The sequence below is a fragment of the Branchiostoma lanceolatum genome, chromosome 9 (assembly GCF_035083965.1).
Source record: "Branchiostoma lanceolatum isolate klBraLanc5 chromosome 9, klBraLanc5.hap2, whole genome shotgun sequence".
Taxonomy (NCBI): Eukaryota; Metazoa; Chordata; class Leptocardii; order Amphioxiformes; family Branchiostomatidae; genus Branchiostoma; species Branchiostoma lanceolatum.
The window spans coordinates 19,428,432-19,449,575 of record NC_089730.1 but is presented as its reverse complement, the minus strand read 5'-3'; the positions used below and the strand labels follow the sequence as shown (position 1 = coordinate 19,449,575).

Genomic DNA, 21,144 nt, shown 5'->3' with positions numbered 1-21,144 from the left:
GAAAAAAGAATGTCGTCATCTTCTAATGGGCTTAGTGTGAAAAGTCTTTGAAAAGACATGGGAAAATAATATCCTTAATAGTCTATGAGAATTTAATCACAACTTCCATAGAGGTATATAGTCTTTAACATCGCAATTTCTTTTCTTCTACTTCAAAGCAACACCTTGATTTATTTGGGAACCGTTCCGGTATCTTAAAGCATTGGCAAGTATCCTTAATAGTCTTAGAGAACTTAATCACGACTTTCATAGAGGAATACAGTCTTTAACATCGCAATTTTCTTCTGCAACAAAGCAACACCTCTATCTACTTGGGAACCGTTCCAAGACGTCGGCACAGATACTAGCCTAAAATATGCATATTATTCCCGGTATCGGTCGTCGGCGCGTTGGCAAATATCCTTCAAAGTCTAAGAGAACTGACTTACATAGAGGAATACAGTCTTTAACATCGCAATTTTCTTTCTTCTACTTCAAAGCAACACCTCTATCTACTTGGGAACCGTTCGAAGACGTCGACAAAGATACTAGCCTAAAATATGCATATTATTCCTGGTATCGGTCGTCGGCGCGTTGGCAAATATCCTTCAAAGTCTAAGAGAACTGACTTACATAGAGGAATACAGTCTTTAACATCGCAATTCTCGTTCTTCTGCATCAAAGCAACACCTTTATCTACTTGGGAACCGTTCCAAGAAGTCTACAAAGATACTGGACTAAAATATGCATGTTATTCCCAGTATCGCTGGTCGGCCCTCACCCGTCGCGGCGTGTTGCAGACAGATAGCATCTACAGCTCCATTTGTTCTACAGAAGCCGCGATCCCGCTTTCACCCCTCATTAGTTACTGTCCAAACTCACTTCACACTCTATCATTCCTACAGGACGAGGTCTGGGCGACACGTATAGTGAATTTATCAACGCAAGCCTTCGGCTGCTAAAAAAGATTGCGAGCTACGTACCACTAACTTTTCACAATGGAGAGCACCGTAGTTTATTACATGTATAGACTAGCTAGTAGGCGCTTAGAATTGTACAAGACATTGGCCTTCAGAAAGAATTTGAGGTCAATGGTATCCCGTCTTTATCCGAGTACCATCCTAGTTTAGTAGTCAGAAGAAAAGCGGCCTGTGAACGTAAACTTATAATAAGCAGGTTGGTACGAATGCAACGTAAGACGTAAAGCACAGGCAGAGGTAGCAGTTTGGCCACCGTAGGTTTTGATTGGCCAGGCGTAGTTTGGGAAGGGGGAATGCCGGCTATATTCCCCTGCTTGCAGCATTCTACGATCCATACCTCCGTGGAAAGGCCTGGTGGAGAATACGTGAGGACGTGCTATGGTAGTAGAGTAAAATGACTTTTTGCACACCACCAAGTGATTCAACCGACGTTTCGGTGACTATCTGTCACCTTCCTCAGGGCAATTCTGACTGGTTCACATTGCACTGCAGCACAGGTGTCCCAATGTGAACCAGTCAGAATTGCCCTGAGGAAAGTGACAGATGGTCACCAAAACGCTGGTTGAATAAAGCACTTAAGTTGTGTGTGTCTTTTTATTCAGTGACTTACCAACCTGATGAAACTATTCACGGCCCGCATGCTATGGTAGTAGGCGGAAAAAAGCAATGATGCGACATACGTGGCTGATGTTATCTACCTGACCCTCTCATTGGACCCGCGGCACGCTGGCGGCGTCGCTGCGTCCTAAACTGCATTTATGCTACCCTTGACTTTAGAATGGGAATATCACTCCAAACGTAAAAGTATGACCAAAAAGACAACAAAACACACAAAGCTTTTAAAAAATCGTTTTTTGTCGTTGAAAATCGTTGAGTGCTTTGTCAATTCGATCTGCCGCAGCGACGCCGCCAGCGTGCCGTGGGTCCTGTGGGAGGGGGGCTTTACATTTTTACACGGCCCGGTAGTAGGCGGGTAAAGCAATGATGCGTCATACTTGGCTGGCCTTGCCTATATAGCGACTCCCTAATTCCGTCTTTATTACACACGAGAACCGAACGGAGTCACCCTCAGCGGTGCTACGGGCCGTGGAGCGACTGTCACGGATGTGCAGATACCGTCTGAGGAGACGGCGGCAAAAGTTCAGTTTAATTAACCCAGCACAGTGTAAACCCACGATAACGGGTTTATCAATTACAGTTCCCCCCTAAGGCACGCTGAATGTCTTCGTTATGCCGACTTTATTGCATTCCCCGTTTTATCCCCGACGCCTGCGAGCCGTAATAAGATTTGATGGCACCGCCACAGACACTGGTACATGCCGTGGTTTCTAATGAAAAGACATTTCATTAAGGTGAAAACAATTGGAGGGAACGGTGAGAGTAAGGAGGACCAAACGGTTACTATAAAATTAGAGAGGGTGTTTCGTACAACGTTCGGTCGTTCTACCGGATGCAATAGGAGTGGCTTTAGGAGACCTCTGCAATGTACGTCACGTCTATTTCACGACAGATCTATATCTTCGGAGTGTTGAATGGGGCAGGTGTATTGCTTGATTGTTTGAATTAAATGGAACGTGAATAAATCATTGGAAATCGAGCATTGACAGTTAGGGTCAAGGTCGTGTGATGCCATGATGACCTTGGCGTGTGTGATTTGTAACAGCCCCCCCCCCGGCTTCCGCGACACTTCAAGCATCTGTCCTTAAGACATGAAACATCTCGATATTACTGTTGCCCTCTTGAGTGCAGAATAGATTCAACGTTAGTTGATACTTGTGTTCTTGTACAATTGTTGAGCAATTAATCTTATTTAGCCATGTATTCATTTGTTCTTTCATCAACAGACCATCCTTGGATCGTGACAAAAACATGGCAAACGCGAGGGTCAAGGGCGTGCGATGCCATAATGACTTTGGCGTTGTGTGATTCATAACTAGTGCCCCCCTCCCTCCGGGCTACCGTGACACATCAAGCATCTGTCCTACACTGTACACCAGGTACAGTCACCATATACCCCCGATATGTAACTTAAAATTCCTCATATAAATGTACCAGTGCCAAGAAGACATTTACATGTACTTACCAACAATATCGCCAACTGTGTGAAAAGTTCAAGATGGTCTCCCAACTTAGTGAGATCTTCGCCCTGTAATAACCTTTGACCTGTCAGTGTAACACCTGATGCCATTGGTTGCAGTCGACCAATCAAACGGCCTATATTGTTTGGGGGTCATCGGGTCAAATGGTCCTGATTATCCAAATAAAAAAATATGGTGGCAATGTACATGAACTGGGATTTGGAAATTTGATGTTTTGATTGCTTGATAGTAAAGGAAAGCCATTGGCTTGGCGTAAGAATAAGTCGGGGAGGCTTTTGCTCCTAGCTCATAAGAACTGATGTTGACTAACTTGCTTTTAATCTAACGTTAAATGGTAATCTTCGCGCAGATCTCTGGTTGGCAGAATCGTTAAATAGACAAAGACAGTGTCATGTGCGCTGTATTTGCCCATATAACTATTCTGATGGTAGGATAAGTTTGTGATCATTTATCAAGCAGAGAAGTCGCTATTGACTTCCAGGTACAATATAAATGCCACGCGGGTGATCTATGAAGCGTTAAATGCCGTGCGCGCTAATTGTTATCTTAGAGAGAGATAACGAAAAACCCTGCCATCGGGGTTGGAAGTACAAGTGATCTATCTTGGCTGACAACAACTATGGTTAGAAAGATAATGTAAGCAATGTTAGCAGAGACTGTGATTATGCAAATCTAGTAGCAAATGTGTACAGCAATGATGAGGCGAATGTTTTGATATAGCTTTGCTATTACTCATTGTCAAAAACCTTATTTCAGCTCTGTGCTGCAACAGTTTTTCTACCAATGCTATTCCAAAGGAAAGATGGTATACGCAACAGATATTTTCATTATGCAAATCTACTAGCAAATGTGTACAACAATGATGACTCATTGAATATTGCTTTGCTTTTCTCATTGTCAAAAACCTCCATTCAGCTCTGTGCTGCAAGCGTTTTATTTCCTTACCAATAAATCATTACCAATTGAAAAGAAAAGCTAACTATAAGCAACAGATATTGCGATTATGCAAATCTACTTGGGGATGTCTACAACGATGATGAGGCGCTTCCCAACGCAGCATCTTACGTTAAGCTCTAATTAAAGCAGAGATACAAAAACTATGCTGCGTCTCCCCTTGGTCCCCCTAATCACTACCGCACCTTCGCAGCGGACTTAAGTGCTGTCATCAGGGAGGTGCATGAGGCTTAAATGGAGATCAACTGACTGCGAAGATTGCTGACGAGCGGAAAGCAATCAAACGCTGTGAAAAGAACGATCGAAGTAAAACCACTGTGATAGTGACTGGCAGTTAACGGTAGGGTTACCGAAGATTAAGTGAGCTTCACGCAAACGCTTAGATCCTATTGTGAAGTGTTTTCAGAGAGGTTTCAGGAAAATACATGTACCTGGGAGATGTTTTGCTCGGAGGAATTCGCACGAATCGTTAGATAATCTCCTGCTATCCTCATCAGGCTTATTGGAATTAATACGATTACTTGTAGTCATGAATGAATATGTGTTTTTTGTGAAATTTTGAGTAGCGTAGATGATTATTGCGTCTGCAATAGTTACTTGAAATGTGTTTTTTTTTTCTTTGTTTGCCTTTGACTTCGTTGCATCACCCGATATATTCAACTGCAGACGCCATATATACAAATATATATATATGTGTTTTATAACCTCAAAAATGAGAGTGCATATTATTAGAATAGATGAAGGCACTTAATATAACCAGAAGGGAACGATAGCCACGCTGGCCAGGTGGTCTGATATCTAACATTTCCGTCTGATCCATAAAAATGACAATTTTCAAACAGAGCTCGAATTCAGTGCATGATAGGTCAATCAGTCTGTCTTCTTTCTTGAGCCGTTTTCTCTTCCAAAACGTAAGTCATCTTCCACTGCAGGGGGAAAATAAGTCAAACCCTTGAAATTGTTTAAATAGAAATAGATTTAAAATAATTGTCATTTTGCTTTAAAATTTGATTCATTTACATAGTTCATACGTTGTATACGTATACCCGTGTTTTGCTTTGTTCTGTTTCCAGTTTACGGACATGGTTTTGCAATACAGTTTTGGTAGGGGCATCATCCTCCCTAGCTCCGGATCAAACAGAGGTTTCCCATTTGATAGAGGTTCACATCTGTTTTGTAAGCTCCCCGAGCGGAAGATGCACGACTCCGTGTCTCGGGCGGGATGGAAACCAAATCGAATTTCGTCACGCTCGATTGGCAGACATTTGTAAAAACGAAGGTCAAGTTGACAGAAGCAATTCTTCTCTCCCGGATATTTGTATCCGCTCTCCGGATGGAATACATAAAGGTAAGTGATATGTGTGAACTCTAAAAGTCTGAACTAGATTTGAACTGTTAAACTACCTATTCGATCATTGGTCGCCCAAATACCCTCTGGCTATTACAAAGGGCTAATCTTGCTGACAGAAAATTATGCAAATGGGATTGAAGTTTTGACATGGGCAGTATAACAATCAGAACAATTAAGGGTTAATGACCCGCCCCAAGGTGTATATGGTGTCATAACGCCTGGCCATGTGCTATAACCATCGAATAAAACCACCGAGTGAGCGAAGCGAACGAGGTGGTTTTATGAGGTGGTTATAGCACATGGCCAGGCGTTATGACACCATATACACCGAGGAAGAGGCGGGTCATTAACGTTATTATCATATAGCTTATCCAAACTGACGCATATAAGAGTAGACAATTTCTGTTTGACGCATAGATCCCTTATACTATTAAGAATGCATTTCAGAATTCACATTTGTCCTTTTTTAACAGAAGATGATGAAGAATATGTACAACTGTTGCCTGATTTATTTATTTTAACCACACAGGATAGGAGGGTCGGTTTCAGGTCAGTCAGAAAATGTTATCATTGAAGAATCTCCCTGCAACATGACCTCAGGTAACCTGAATAGAACGCAGGTTCTTTGGCCAGCAGGAAATGGAACGCGCGGAACCTTAGATAGAACGTGGTTTCTTTGGCCAACAGCAAATGGAACACGCGGAACATTTTTGGGAATTTTAAATTTGTTTCCCTTTTTCATGTATTCTAAGGAATTTTTTAGGAATTCTAAGACAATAAAGACTTTTTAAACAAGGTTAAGAAAAAGATTCATCAAATAGATACCCCCTCTACAAAATGCAACGGTTATAAAGATTTTTTAAACAAGGTTAAGAAAAAGATTCATCAAAAAGATACCCCCTCTACATAATGGACCGGTTGTGTTCTGACATGACGTCAATAAGTGGTGTGTTATGGCGTGATAACAGACCACTTATTGTGAGCAATGGTGGCGTCTGATTGGTCGACGCCATCTACCTATGTGATAATATTCTAAAATAAATTGGAACTGAGGCTTCAAATTCTTTCGGTGACGTTCTTCATTTTAGGGTTGAACGGAAAAGGCCCGATAAATTGCTCTGCATATCTTACTGAACCAGAAGACGTTGAGCAAACTAAGGAAGGGTATGATGACAAAGAGAGTGAATTGACGTCCAGGATCAAGTTCCAGGATTGTGTGTGTGTCTGACAGTGTGTTTCAGGATTTTGTAATCAGCATAACTCTTGATGGATTATATTGATATTTGGTATAGAGGTAGGCCTTGGAAAGACAAAGGTAAATGTCGATATTGTGCCTCCTGGTATGTGACCTTGGTACTGCAGCAGAACTTCTGGTTTTTGAATCCTTTGTCCTGTACAGGCTTTGGTCTTGATTTTCTGGTGTCAGAGAGCTCGGGATGTATGGAGGTAGTGGTGTAGTTTTGTAGTTTGTAGTTCATATAAGGGTCTGACCGGAAAAGGCACGATAAGCAGCTCTGCATATCTTGCTGAACCAGAAGATGTTGAGCAAGTAAACGAAGGGTATGATGACGAAGAAACTGGATAGAACCCCAAAGCCGACTTCATACAGCTCGTCTGTCCCCAGGTGTTTCCTCAGGCTGAACCAGAGCGGGATGGTGAGGATGCGGCAAATGAAGAAGACGACCAACAAGACGACGCCGTTCACTTTGTACAGGAGGGACGTCTTCTGACCCATGTTGTGTAAAATGTGCCTAGGTAGGTGGAAACATGAACGTTCTTAGTATCAACATTTCAATATACCTACATGTCGTCGACCAATCAGACAGCTCCACTTCTTTTCCCATATAAACCCGGTTTTGTGGGTCAGGCTGTGATCTTCCCATAAACCCGGTATTCGAATTTTCGACAGCGGCGCAACCGGAACACTAGGAATGCATTCTAAACATTCTATAGAACCCCGTGTGATGCGGAACACCCGAAGTGAACGTTTTTACGGACCAGGTATGGCAAAAGCAAATACTGCAGACATGTACTACTACATGTAACTACTATATGGACAATGGCTATATATGATAATAACGCCAATGACCCACTTTCCTTTGGTCTAAATTGTGCGACAATGGTCGTTCCTATGACCACCGTATAAAGTGCCTCGGTCACTTCGCGACTTTGGCACTTTATTCGGTGGTCATAGGAACGACCATGCCTTATCACACCATATAGACCTCAGGGCGAGTCATTAACCCTGTATCATATTCAGCCTATGTATAATGTACAATAGTATATTAAAAAAAGAATTAGAAAATAAAGGAAACGACGAGCCACTACCATTCGCCAATCCGAAAAAGAGCACGAAAAAGTTGGGTGATATGAAATACACTGTATTGTATTCTACATTTTTTACCTGAGATTTAGAAAAGGAGACGACATCTCGGTCATCATTCCCAGGTTGCCGTAATACGGTACAACCGGATCTACCTGTAAATGGTAAGGAAAGTTTGACATGAAAAACACGTCAGAGCGTCATAAATCTGAAAGTCATGGCGTGACGAGAGCTAGTTTAGAATTGGCGGTCGCGTGACTTTGACGTCATAACGCGTCCGCAATGATGATTGGTTATAAGGTTGTTCCGCCATGTTGGATTATATTCCAGTCAAACAGCATGGCAGTGGCAGTTAATTACCCCAGAGTTTCACGGGCCGGGAGGCATTGTTGTATCGTGAGTCTGTCTGCATTTCTGTTTGATTGTTTGCTTGTTTGCTTAGTTGTTTGTTTGTTTGTTCAGTTGTTTGTTTGTTTGTCTCTCTGTATGACGTGTTTCCGCAAGCTTTGGACAGCAACAACTTTCGAAACTACAAATGAACTGTGATGATATTTGGTATGTTGGTAGGTCTTGTAAAGACAAAGGTGAAGGTTTATCTTAATTAAGCCCACTAGTGGTTCTTTGACGTGACTTGGAATTCCTTTATTGTTGATAACACATAACCTTTGACGTGGGGAAATAGTGATGTAAGTTTTGATACCCTAGTTTTATTTGTTATTCTTGCTGTCCCGTATGTAAGAAGTCTCTACGTACCGTGCCATAGTACGTTAACCACACGGTGCACACGTGATGAGCCGCCATTTCCCGACTGCGTAGAGAAGGGTACCACGCTATCAACAGCAGATCTGGAGTACGGTGAAGAGGAAAGAAACGAGGGTGTATGTAGTTGAACAGCATACCTCAAGTAGCTATGGATGGGATTTCCTGAAATTTGGTCGTTGCATCTTGACCTATCGAAGAAATGATAGGATTTGGGACCCCATCGGCGTTCCTTGGTATTGCAGGAGAAATTCGGTTTTTTTATATGTTATCTGTACATTGCCATACATTGTCACCAATACAATTGTTGTGCAATAAATCATACATTCACATTCTTATGCTAGGGTCACATTTCCAAATCGCCCGGTCGGACAGTTCGCGGGAACGAATAATTTGATATAAAAGACCAAAAATACACGGAACTTAAACGTATATATGTGTATATATGTGTCTTGATAGACACTATTTGTTATGCGCAGCCATTGGTCAGGAGGAATCAGGTGATACCTTCACAATATAAAAGGCAACGTGTAACCACACCCGGGTGTTAGTTTATAGGTCTCCGCCCGCCGATGGAGTCAAAAGCGGGCTATTTCGACATAATGAACTTTGTAACTTTATTGTAATTTTATTGTAACTAAATTTATATTGTAATGACATGCTGGCTCACCTGCCACTGTGTGTCCCAGCATTATACAACCGGCATGTCTCACAATGGGACAATCGTACCTGTGAAAAAACCGTTTACAGTTGAGCGGCTTACGGTTTTGAACTCGCACGTGCGCGGTTCAAACAGGGAACACACTTATTGCCGTTCTTTCCCGATGACGTGTCGTTGTCTGATTGGTGAGTGTCCAGTTTTGCTGTTTGAAATTATTGTGTAACGAAGAAAGTTTCAAATGTATTCAATTTGACATGTTCTTATTAGAAAGTCTGAGCTCTAAACATGTTTAATTGCAAACACGTTTTCATATGTTTAACGCCACTGTCACACTTGTGCGTATATTCAAGTGCGTGTGAGTTGCGCATGAACATTTTTTGGTTTATGTAAAGTTTGAGGGGAAGAAGCTGTTCCTACTTTGACCCATCGTTGTGCAGCCTAGTGATCGAACCTAAGAAATTACTTCTTCGGCTGCAAACTTAACTTAAAACAAAAACTTGTTAATACGCAACTCATGCGGACGTGTATATACGCACAAGTGTGACAGGACACTAACGTACCACAGTTTGAACGGCTTGACATCGAAACGTACCATAGTTTGTCCGGCGATAGATCGGCGAACAGGAAGGCGTACCAGCTGAGACATCCGACAACAGTGCCATGGATCAGCGACATCACACTGGACAGCAAAGAAATGGGCAGAATATATATAGATTATAGATACAGACACATAGCAAATGTTTAAAGGCAGCAGTGACCATGTTATATCTATCTTACTATTCATCTATGTATCTATCTATCCATCTATATATCTATCCATCCATCTGTCTATCTATTCATATATATATGTATACAGAGAGAGAGAGAGAGGGGAGAGAAAAATGCAGATATCATATAGACACAAATACATAGCAAGTGTTTTAAGGCATCGGTGAGCAGCTTCAATATCAATCAATCGATCATTCGCGAGCATCAGAGTCAGATGCATGGCGGCTACAGACATGCATAGGTCTCGCCAAGCTGTTCAACTCCCAGCGTATGCATATATACATGTACATGGCTATGCAAGTTGGTTATGGATATGTATAAAATATGGTCACCGCTGCCTTTAAACACATGCTATGTATCTGTAACTGTAAGTATAAAGCCGACATAACCACCCTTCCGTGTAACAAACCAATGCAACTGGCACAGCTATGTGACTGTCTACTTGACCAGATGTGTACAAAATGTAGTCACTACACGGTCTTCTGGTGGCAAAGGCAACGTTTAGGTAGTCATGACAACAAACCCTGCTTTCCACTCAGACTTTGTTTAAAAAATGTTGTTTTATCATGGAAGTCTGGGAAAACTAGTGGTGTGTCCTCAGGGATACTCTAATGGATAATCTAAGTATCAAAGTATCAAACAAATAGCCATGCCGGCTAATCTCCAAACAATCAGATAACGTCACCATAGGGTCTTCGTTTGCTCACCAAATCATTTACTAAAGACAGCAAACAGACACAGAAAAAGACCATTTGGACAAACAAACCAAACAGTATCGTGCGTTAGTACCTGTAAACATCAGACACGGACGGATGAATAATAAAAAAAATCGTCATAAAAGGAGAATATTTCCCAAATAAGTTGGCCGGTTACAGGGTTGTGTATTTGCCTTTTTGAGTAACAGTTCACACTAAACAGTCGATCAACTTTTCTTGATTTTTTTTCTTTTTAACCGATTTCTGTTATTTTTCAGATGTCAGAATGGTCTAGTGGAGACACTAGGCAAGTACAAAAATTCTTACTAGTTTTGCGATGGCACCTGTTTGTCGGTGGGAAGCGTCGCGAAGACAGGCCACAGTCTCCTGAGCACCGGCGCCGCGAACCACTTAAAGACGGCGAGGTGGAAGAAGAAACTGCCGAGGATCGTCAGAACGTGTTGGACGTTATAAGCCATGGCATAAGTGTTGGGACGAGGTTTAGATGCCGAGATTTGACTTCTAGCGCTGCAGAACACGACGGTCTAAAGCTCAATACGGGTCACACACACAGACAGGACTGGTGACGAACAATCTGGGATGTTCCATTACGTTTATGTCAGAGGGAAGGATAAAACTGATGCCATTTCATTTTGTTGTAATCATCTCGATGAAAAATGGAGATATAGATTTTGGTGTGTGTGTGTGTCTGTGTGTGTGTCTGTGTGTGTGTCTGTCTGTCTTTCTGCCTGTCTGTGTTGCCGGACTATTGTAGTTAACATAAATCGAGAACCTCTGAATGAATTACGATGATATTTGGTTTGTGAGTAGGTGTTGGGGAAGACAAAGGTCAATGTCGATTTTGGGCCCCCTGGTATGTGACCTTGGTACTGCAGCAGAAATTTTTATTTTTTTATCTATCTTTTGAACTGGACGTGCTGTGGTCTTGATTTGTTGGTGACAGATAGCTTCTGATGTAAGGAAGAAGGGGTGTAGGTTTTGGGCTCCCTAGCAGCTTGTTCCGTAACTACAGGCGCTTTTTTGTAAGGAGAATAACTGAAGAAAAGAAACAACAGATTTCCATGATATTTAGTATTCGTGTAGCTTAAACAGAGATGTACACAGTGAAATGAAAATTATGCAAATAGAGCTTCGGTTGCATAATCAATGAGGAAACTCTATATTTTCAGGGTTTTTTTTACATTAAAGGACTCCAATACATGTAACATATGCATTTTATGGCAGGTGGAACATTAACAGATACCATATATGCAAAATGCATTCTTCTTCTTCTTTCGGTTAAGGCAGCCGCCTTCAACGTGGTGAAGATTTGCACAAGTAATACAAAAGCGCCATAATTCATCTAAGTGGTAAATGATTGGAGTGTCAATATTAAGACATTTGTGTCATGTGTAAGTTAGTTAAAGGTGTACATGACCTCGCGTCGATTACGTAAAGGTGGAAGTCATTTGAATAATCAGAATAGTTCATGGAGATAAGAGGTCTCCGAACTCTTGTTGTCATTGCTTTGGTTATCTCGTTCAATGTCACCCTTGCTGGGCAAGTCATATATAATTTTTTTCACACCCGACTGCTTTATTTTCCTTACTACCCTCATTGTGCTGCTCCCTAAAACTGGAAGTAAATGGACTAGTCCACTGCGGAACATGTCCTGTGTGGGGTCGTAGGTCAGCTGTTCGTACAATCATGCGGACGGGCGAAGCCACGTGACAAATACCGGTGCGCTCTAGAAGTCAGACCTCGGCAGCCCAGCCTCCTGCTTACACTGCTCACCGCGATGGCTTATAACGTACAACACGTTCTGACAATCCTCGGCAGTTTCTTCTCCCACCTCGCCGTCTTTAAGTGGTTCGCTGCGCCGGTGCTCAGGAGACTGTGGCCTGTCTTCGCGACGCTTCCCGCCGACAAACAGGTGTCTTCGCAAAACTAGTAAGAATGTTTAATTTGTACCCGCCTGATGTCTTCACTAGACCATTCTAACATCGGTAAAAAAAACAGAAATAGGTAAAAAAAAAAGCTTTTCCAGAACATTGACCGACTGTTAGGTGTGAACTGCTACTTACAAACTTTAAGGCAGATGTCATTCCTTTAACCGGCCAACTTCTCTGTGAAAATATTGACCGTTTTGGACGTTTTCTGTTTGTCGTCAGTCCGTATAAGCGTCTGGTGTACAAAGGTACTAGCCCACGACACAGTTTGATTTGTTTGTTCAAATTGAGTTTTTCTGTGTCTGTTTGCTGTCTTTAGTAAATGATTTGCTGACCGAACGAAGACCCATTCTGACGTTATCTGATTTGAAGAAGATATGTTGACATGGCTGTCCATTAGGGTACTTCCGAGGGCATACCACTAGTTTTCTCAGACTTCTATTATAAAACAAACTCGGTGTTTAAAACAAAGCCTAAGTGGAAACCAGGACTTAGTTATCCTGACTACCTAAACATTACCAGTGCATAGACAGCCACTAAACTGCCGTGCCTTCACTAGATCAAGCACACAGCTGGTTGTGTTTTTTTAATCATTTATTGGATTAAGGCACTCACTGGCCCATAGTAAAACAATATACATGTATCCACAACAACCTAACATAAATACATGAGGCTGAGAAAACTTTAGCCCGAGTGGAAACCATATGCATGGCTTAGATTTCATGACTAAACATTACCAGTACATAAAAAAACACTAAACCGCCATGCCATCACTAAATCCTACACACAGCTGGTTATGTATACGTATTTAAGACCAGAGAGCGGACAAAAAACGGGGAATAGGATGAAACTCGATCATACTAGTATTGCTTTTGATGATTAGCCTTATGTGTTACATCATTGAAAATCTTGGCTATTTGCCTTTAAACCGATACCGAATCTGTGTTGAGTTTGTGTTGAGTTAATGTTTGCCCGTCCCTTTACTCAGTGTGATGTCGCTGATGCACGGTGCAGTTGCCGGAGGTCTCGCCTGCTACGCGTTCCTGTACTCTTACGTAACCCCGGACAAACTGTGGTGAGTTTTAATGTGAAACTATGGGATGTTACAACTCCCGTTCTCCAGTGTTACGTTACCACCGGACAAACATTGTTACGTCTTTAATGTGAAACCTCGTGTTGGTAGAAGATTAAATAAAGCTTGTATTCGTAACTCAATACTTTTAAACAGCAAAACATCACATGCTGTTAAGGTCTTTAAGGAACTCTAGTTGAATCAGTGTCCCCTTAGCTAGGACCAACAGACTGTACAACTCTTTTCTACACTATACTATCCGTCTGTACAACAGACAACTGCAGACTGCGTCATAGTTGTTGTTGTGTGTATAAAGATGTGTGATATTATGTGTAACGATTTGTTGTGTAAGATCAACGTCATTCAGATGTGTATGTTTGTATGTACTTCTGCGATGTTGGTTTAAACAGATAAAGATTTGAAGATTTGAAAACTGGACATTCACCAATCAGCCAACGGGACGTCATAAAAAAACGACAATTAGCCGCCGTTTCGCGGCTTAAATTTCGCAAGGGCGATGTCAAAGATGAAGGCAAAGATGTACACAGTTCTCGTCAGGACCATGTCTTAACATGTGTCTATGCTGGGCCTTTAACTTCGATATATTACCCATAATGCATTATTCTGCGCATGCGCAGTTCAAACCGTGAATCAGGATGTATCAAAACGCCTAGTTTGAGGGCAGGTCTTCAGTAAGTGGATAAAACAAACTAAACGCAAAGGAAAACAAAGAAACAAACAAACAAACAACAAGTCGTAACATCAAACAAACAAAAAATGTACCCCCCGGGCGTCTTTCTTCCTAACTACGACTGTTAATTCTCGACATCGATTTTTTTACAGGTACGACTGTCCTTTTGTGAGGCATACGGCGTGTATAGTACTGGGACACACGGCTGTCGGTGAGCGAACATTACATTACAATGAATTCGAAGCTGATACATTCATTCATTCATTCATCCATCCATCCATTCATTCATTCATTCATTCATTATTCTTCTTCTTTATTCCTCCCTTAGGAGAGCATAGCTTCATCACACTTAAAGTATAACAAAACTGATACGATCTTTAAAAGACAAAAACACACTTACAACTCTTACTCTAAAGCTTTAAAGAACGATTGCAGTCAGATATGCAAAAACTAGGTGTAACAGACCGTTCGGTGTAATATGACCAGCTGCTGCCGCGCTGCGTGCCTGCGAAGCTGGTGTGTTACGCCTAATGGCGGTTATACCGGCTATATAGATACAGATACAGATACGATATATGACATCCGTCACATCGATATGCCTAAGTCTGTGGCACTCGTTGTTCTACTGTAGTGTTCGATTTCACTTCTGTCTCTACTCCCCTCAACGGCTTATAAGTCGTCATAAAGCATAATCACATAATCATCAGCCCTATTTCCTTTCATGATTTCCAAGTTGTGACCGTGGCATATATTCTCTAGTGTTCTTTCCTGACTCTTATTTCCAGGTATAGGTAAAGTTTAAGTTCCTCTCAGTTCAATCAATTCATTCATTCATACATAATAATACCTTTACGCAAAAACTCGGGTGATATTTTGACGAGGTTGAATTTCAACTGTGTTTTAGAAAGGATTTTAAAAGAAAACACCGAATTGAAAAGGTATTAATATATTCTTATTTTCACTTAATATAGATGGGAACCCCAAACCTGATGCGAGCGTGCGAATAAAAGAAAAGTTTGGCAAAAAAATTGCCCTCATTATGAAATCTACGTGGTCAAGAAGATTGAACAAATGACTAAACACAAAAAGGATGGTATACCAAATATAATCTATGCTCATTATATTGTTCTTTCACATCGTCTTTGACTTTGGAATTGACCTTGGTATTCAACGACATTACTATCTATTCTCCAAAATATCTTTTATTCAATTTACGGCATATACTCTCTCCTTTTGCAGCTGCCTTGTACAATTTACAATGTGGTCCAAACTTCTTTTTGTCTTAAACGGGAGAAACTTGTTGTGCGCGGATATCGTCCATATAATCAAATCAACATGGCCTTATGACGGTCAATCGGGATTTGTTTAAAACTCAATACATTTTTATGCTTCGATAGACGAAAACAAAACTGATATGGCTAAAACACACACAGACACACACACACACACACAGACACACACACACAGGCAGACACACACACACACACACACACACACACACACACACACACACACACACACACACACACACACACACACACACACACACACATACAAAGATCCTTTATTTTGTATCCACCCCACTCCAGATCTGCTGTTGATGCTGTGGTACTCTCCTCTACGCAGTCGAGAAATGACGGTTCATCACGTGTGCGCCCTGTGGGCAGCGTACCTTGGCTCGGTAAGCACCCCCCTTCTCACTGAACCCGCGGCACGCTGGCGGCGTCGCTGCATCCTAAACTGGATTTGTGCCACCCTTGACTTTATAATGGGAACATCACTCAAAGCGTACAATTATGACCCAAAAGACAACAAAACACAAAGCTTAAAAAGATTCATTCTTTTGTCGATGAAATTCGTTGAGTGCTTTGTCAATTCGATCGGCCACAGCGACGACGCCTGCGTGCCGCGGGTCCAGTGAATGAGGGGCTGTACGTCTGTACGTAAACGATCCTTATATGGGACAGGATGAATGAGAAATCAAATTACCGAAACATACACCACTTCTTCCACCGAGCTCGACCTTCATTTTTACAAGACCTACCCACATACCAAGTATCATGACAATCTATTCATAGCTTCTTTATTTTTGGCAAAAGTATACGGAATCACATTGGACAGACAGACAGAATTACAGACACACAGGCCGAAAACAATCGCTTCGTGAAACTCTCTTACTCGGATGTAATCAGCTTTTGAACTTGATCCAACATGGCGGACCACCTCCTATTCCATAATAACGTCGGACGCTTAAATGCGTCATAGTCACGTGGCACCCCGTCACCGTACACCTTGCCTCCTCACGTCACGACTTTTAAAGCTCTTGCCTCTGTGATATACTAAAAATCTCCAACCGTTTTCTTTGCAGGTGGGACCAAATGCATTGTATTACGGCAACTTGGGGACGATGACCGAACTGTCGTCTCCTTTTCTAAATCTCAGGTGAGCATAACGGTACATAGCGTCAGAGCAGGACATTTTATCTATGTTTAATGATTCTAACTATGGTCTAACACAAAGGAAAACACCGGCCTATAACAACTTTCACAACGGCGCGTCGAGCTGTGCAGGAAGTTTGCAAGGACACGTAACCCTGAGCTGCTCCCTCAGAGGATTGTTCAGTGTCACGGCAAGGACACAAGGAACACAAACTCAGAACTATGAACTGTAGAACCAGTCGATACAGAGATTCACCGGTACCCTTTCTTGTCAGAGTACTAAATGACGGCATACTGTAAATGAACTATTTCATTTTGAAAGAGAAAGGAAAGATTTTATGTTACAGAGCGTTCAATAAGCCAATAGTTGACAATGTCTCACTTATGATGTGATCATGTAATGTAATGTAAAGTACGGTTTTAATAGTTTTCAATGACGTGTTGTCTGTGCGTAATGACGCAATTCAGCCTGGGGCTGCAATGTTCTTTACAGATATTCAATGAAGAAGCGTGACCAAAGTTGACGAAAAGGAATAGCATTCTAAAATTGTTTGCGTCAACAATTTTTTCGGGCTTCCTTTAAGTTAGTGTCACGCCGAAAAACTTGTTTTTCTTTTTACATTACAATTATCATCATCATCATCATCATCATCAACATCATCATCATCATCATCATCCACTGTCTATTTTACATCATTGTATATTATAGATAGGCTGTATTTGTTCCTATCTCCATTATCACATATTTAGATTCTAATAATGTGTTCTATTTGCAAGTTGCCCGAGGGCTAATTGCAACATGAAACAATGCATATAAAGGGTATACTGTACAGATAGTGCTAGTTAACAATAAATGTTGACAAGTGAAACAAATGGCTATTCTAGGAACTACAACGGAATACAATCTACGCTTTTTGGGTTTGACTTCTTTTTTGGAAGCAGTGGAAGACGAAGTGTCCCACTTTTTTTGTAATGAGTGGTTGTTTAGAGGTTAACAGGGTTCTAGTTTTCTTTTCGTCAGTAAACGTTTGGAAATTATGGTAAGTTTTGGTGGCTTCTTTAAAAAGCTCTTTTCTTTTCTTTTCTGATCATTGAAGGGGCAGTTTGAGATAAAATATATTTCGTCTTCCACCGCTTTTGACATACAGTAGTTAATAACAACGTTCATTTTTTCAATCTGTCCAGGCACATTTTACACAACATGGGTCAGAAGAAGTCACTTTTGTACAAAGTGAACGGCGTCGTCCTGTTAGTCGTCTTCTTCCTGTGCCGCATCCTCACCATCCCGCTCTGGTTCAGCCTGAGGAAACACCTGGGTACAGACGAGCTGTCTGACGCCGAACTTGCAGTCAAACTCGGTCTCTTCGTCCTATTTCCCTTACTGAACCTGCTCAACGTCTTTTGGTTTAGTAAGATATGCAGGGCCGTTTATCGTGGCTTGTTCCAACCCAAAGCTAACTGACCTCACTGGAACAACTGTGAAGCGTTTGTGGCCTCATCACTCGGTCGTCTGTGTAAAGCCCCTGTCACACTTGTGCGTATATACAGGTCCGCATGAGTTGCATATTAATATGTTTTTGGTTTAGGTTATGTTTGCAGCCAAAGAAGTGATTTCTTAGGTTCGATCACTAGGCTGCACAACGGTGGGTCAAAGTAGAAAACAACTTTTCCCCCTCAACCTTACTCAAACCAAAAAAATGTTAATGAGCAACTTACGCGCACTTGAATATACGCACAAGTTTGATAGGGCCCCAAAGCCCCTGTCACACTTGTAATAAATTTAGATAAATACGCAGTTGTACGCTCAAAATATCACATTTCTTAAGTTATGCGTGACGCACTTATAGCGTGTGAATAACGAATTCAGTGCGTCCATTGCGTATGAGACACGTATGGTTTGCAAATGAAGTGCGCAATACTATTATATTTGCAGCGAATCGCTGCGTATCAGGTGGAAATGCTGAGCGTATTACGGACGCACACAACGTCTACCGACCGCATGCCTGGCACGCTTCCGACTAATGCTAATTACGAACGTATTTAGTTGCATTGATATCAGTAGCTATTAATCAAACTGTTATTGGAAGACGCCTCTACCGCTGACGACAAGTAGGACTTTTTGTATATGTGTAACAGGGACATTCTGGTAATCACATTATGTTTTTACTCTTTAATGTCAGAATGTATCATTTTATGATTTCATGTTGTACCTTTTACATATATGTGGTATGGTGTTTTTCTGTGTCTGTTTGCTATCTTTAGTAAATGATTTGCTGACCGAACGATGACCCATTGTGACGTTATCTCATTTGAAGTAGATATGTTGCCATGACTGTCCATTAGGGTACTCCCGAGGGCATACCGCTAGTTTTCACAGACGTGTGGTCATCTGTGCATTTAGCACATCTGGGCAGGGATATGCAATGAATACTTTTATTCTTATCATCACTAAAAGTTATGTATACTATTAAGGCGGCATTTGTTTCCTCTCTGTCCTTCACTAAATCAAATACCCAACCCGACCAATAAAATACCAAATCTGGAATGTAACCCAGATGTTCATCGAGTACGTTATGTGTACGCTATCCGTACGCCATCTGTGCGTTTGCCATGCGGTGCAATTACGATATTGCGTTGACAAGGCAGTTACGGTGTAACAAAGACATCGTGCATCCCAATGTCCAACTTAGCAAACGGTATGCCAAGTAACACACCAATGCGACAACGGGAACGTGCGTTCTAGCTGCGAACGTGCAAACAAAAGTATTCCAATACTCCCGCCTGGAGGTCATCCTCCTTCCCGGAGTAAAACGTGTTTTGAAAGGAAGGGAACTCAGACCGACGTACTAGCTAGCAAGGTGGGCAGGCCATTCCCAAGTGAAAAACCCGAAATCTCTTTGTGCCAAGTAGCCGACAAACAAGTTGTAAAACGGGGGTGTCAGGATCATATCTTGTAGCGATGAATGGGCAACACCCTTGGGTGGTCTCAACATGCCACAACCCCCAGACCTATATCTAAATCATTCTTAGCGCACAGCTCGCGGCGGAAGCACATCAATCTTTTGCTCCGATCTTTTGCTCCACCAATCCTTCAACCATTCAATAAAGCAGCTATGTGTAAAGCAGCTATGTGTAAAGGAAAAGCGACAAATCAATTGCTCAGCAAAGCGGTCTTACAGTCAACGAGAACCTTCCCTCTGAGACAAACGTAATGGAACATTCCTGATCGTTCGTCACATGTCCCATTTGTGTTACCAGTAAGTTTCAGGCCGTCGTCTCTCCACAGGACCCCGGGATCTTCCTAACACGGCTTATTACCGCGATGGCGTACAGCGTGCAACACATTCTAACAATCCTCGGCAGTTTCTTCTTCCACCTCGCCGTCTTTAAGTGGTTCGCTGCGCCGGTGCTCAGGAGACTGTGGCCTGTCTTCGCGACGCTTCCCACCGACAAACAGGTGTCTTCGCAAAACTGGTAACGATGTTTAATTTGTACCCGCCTGGTGTCTTCCCTACACCCTTCTGCCAGCAGAAATCGGTTACAAAATACGCTTTTCCAGAACATTGACCGATTGTTAGCTGTAAAAAGACAAATGCACAGCCGTAAAACCGGTCAACTTCGTTGTTCTTCAGCCTGTATAAGTGCCTGGTGTATAAAAGTACTACCCCACGCTACTGTTTGGTTTGTTTGTTCAAATGGTGTTTTTCTGTGTCTGTTTGTTGTCTTTAGTAAATGATTTGCTGACCGCACGAAGACCCATTGTGACGTTATCTGATTTGAAGGAGATATGTTGCCATGACTGTCCATTAGGGTACTCCCGACGGAATACCACTAGTTTTCACAGACTTCTATTATAAAACAAACTCGGTGTTTAAAACAAAGCCTGGGTTGAAACTAGGACTTGGTTGTCATGACTACCTTATCATTACCATTACATAAAAAGCCACTAAACTGGCAACAGTTTTATGCGAACAGTTTTTGTATCTATCACCAAGTGCCATTAAAGTACAGGAGCAAGGGAAAAATACCCTAAATTGCAGAGTTTGCTTACAATATTTTGCCGTACCATCCCTGAATCCTGCACGAAGCTGGTTATGTATACGTACTTAAAGCCACGACACATGTAGCGTCACATAGCAAGTGTTAAAGGTAACTAGAGTTAAGTATTTGTGCTACATAGGTTTGCTATGTTAGTTTACCGGTGTGTTAGACGCCCAAAGTCAGCTACTGCTGCCTGGGTGGTCATGTATTGCGTGCTGCAATTAGTATAAAATAGAATAAAATATGTTAGTTTAGCTATTACGGGGTCTTTTTAAAAATATGAATTGGTATTGTTTGTTTTTTTTTTCATTTTATTTGAGTTGAATGAGTGATAGTTGTGTGCCGATTTGTTGAAAATAGAGAGAACGCTAGCGATCCCAAAAA

At 41.8% G+C, this 21,144-nt stretch overlaps 1 protein-coding gene and 1 long non-coding RNA gene across 2 annotated transcripts; one reads left to right on the top strand and one right to left on the bottom strand.

The window, feature by feature from the left end:
• Positions 1-6,395: 6,395 nt before the first annotated feature.
• Positions 6,396-8,528, bottom strand: LOC136442566 (TLC domain-containing protein 4-B-like). Its single transcript, XM_066439485.1, has 3 exons — positions 8,440-8,528; positions 7,768-7,841; positions 6,396-7,114 (listed from the first exon to the last, which is right to left on the bottom strand). The coding sequence occupies exons 1-3, from the start codon at positions 8,485-8,487 to the stop codon at positions 6,838-6,840; spliced, it is 399 nt and encodes a 132-aa protein (XP_066295582.1). The 5' UTR covers positions 8,488-8,528; the 3' UTR covers positions 6,396-6,837.
• A 5,903-nt stretch (positions 8,529-14,431) lies between these two features.
• Positions 14,432-16,724, top strand: LOC136442222 (uncharacterized). Its single transcript, XR_010756981.1, has 3 exons — positions 14,432-14,492; positions 15,871-15,962; positions 16,650-16,724. It is a non-coding gene; the product is annotated as an uncharacterized lncRNA (long non-coding RNA).
• Positions 16,725-21,144: the final 4,420 nt, after the last annotated feature.

Excerpts from the sequence above, each read along its gene's own strand:
- LOC136442566 (XM_066439485.1), bottom strand. The coding sequence starts at position 8,487 with ATGGCGGCTCATCACGTGTGCACCGTGTGGTTAACGTACTATGGCACG. Across the intron at positions 7,842-8,439 it reads GGTTAACGTACTATGGCACG|GTAGATCCGGTTGTACCGTA; the intron begins GTACGTAGAGAC and ends TACCATTTACAG. Across the intron at positions 7,115-7,767 it reads TCTCCTTTTCTAAATCTCAG|GCACATTTTACACAACATGG; the intron begins GTAAAAAATGTA and ends CCACCTACCTAG.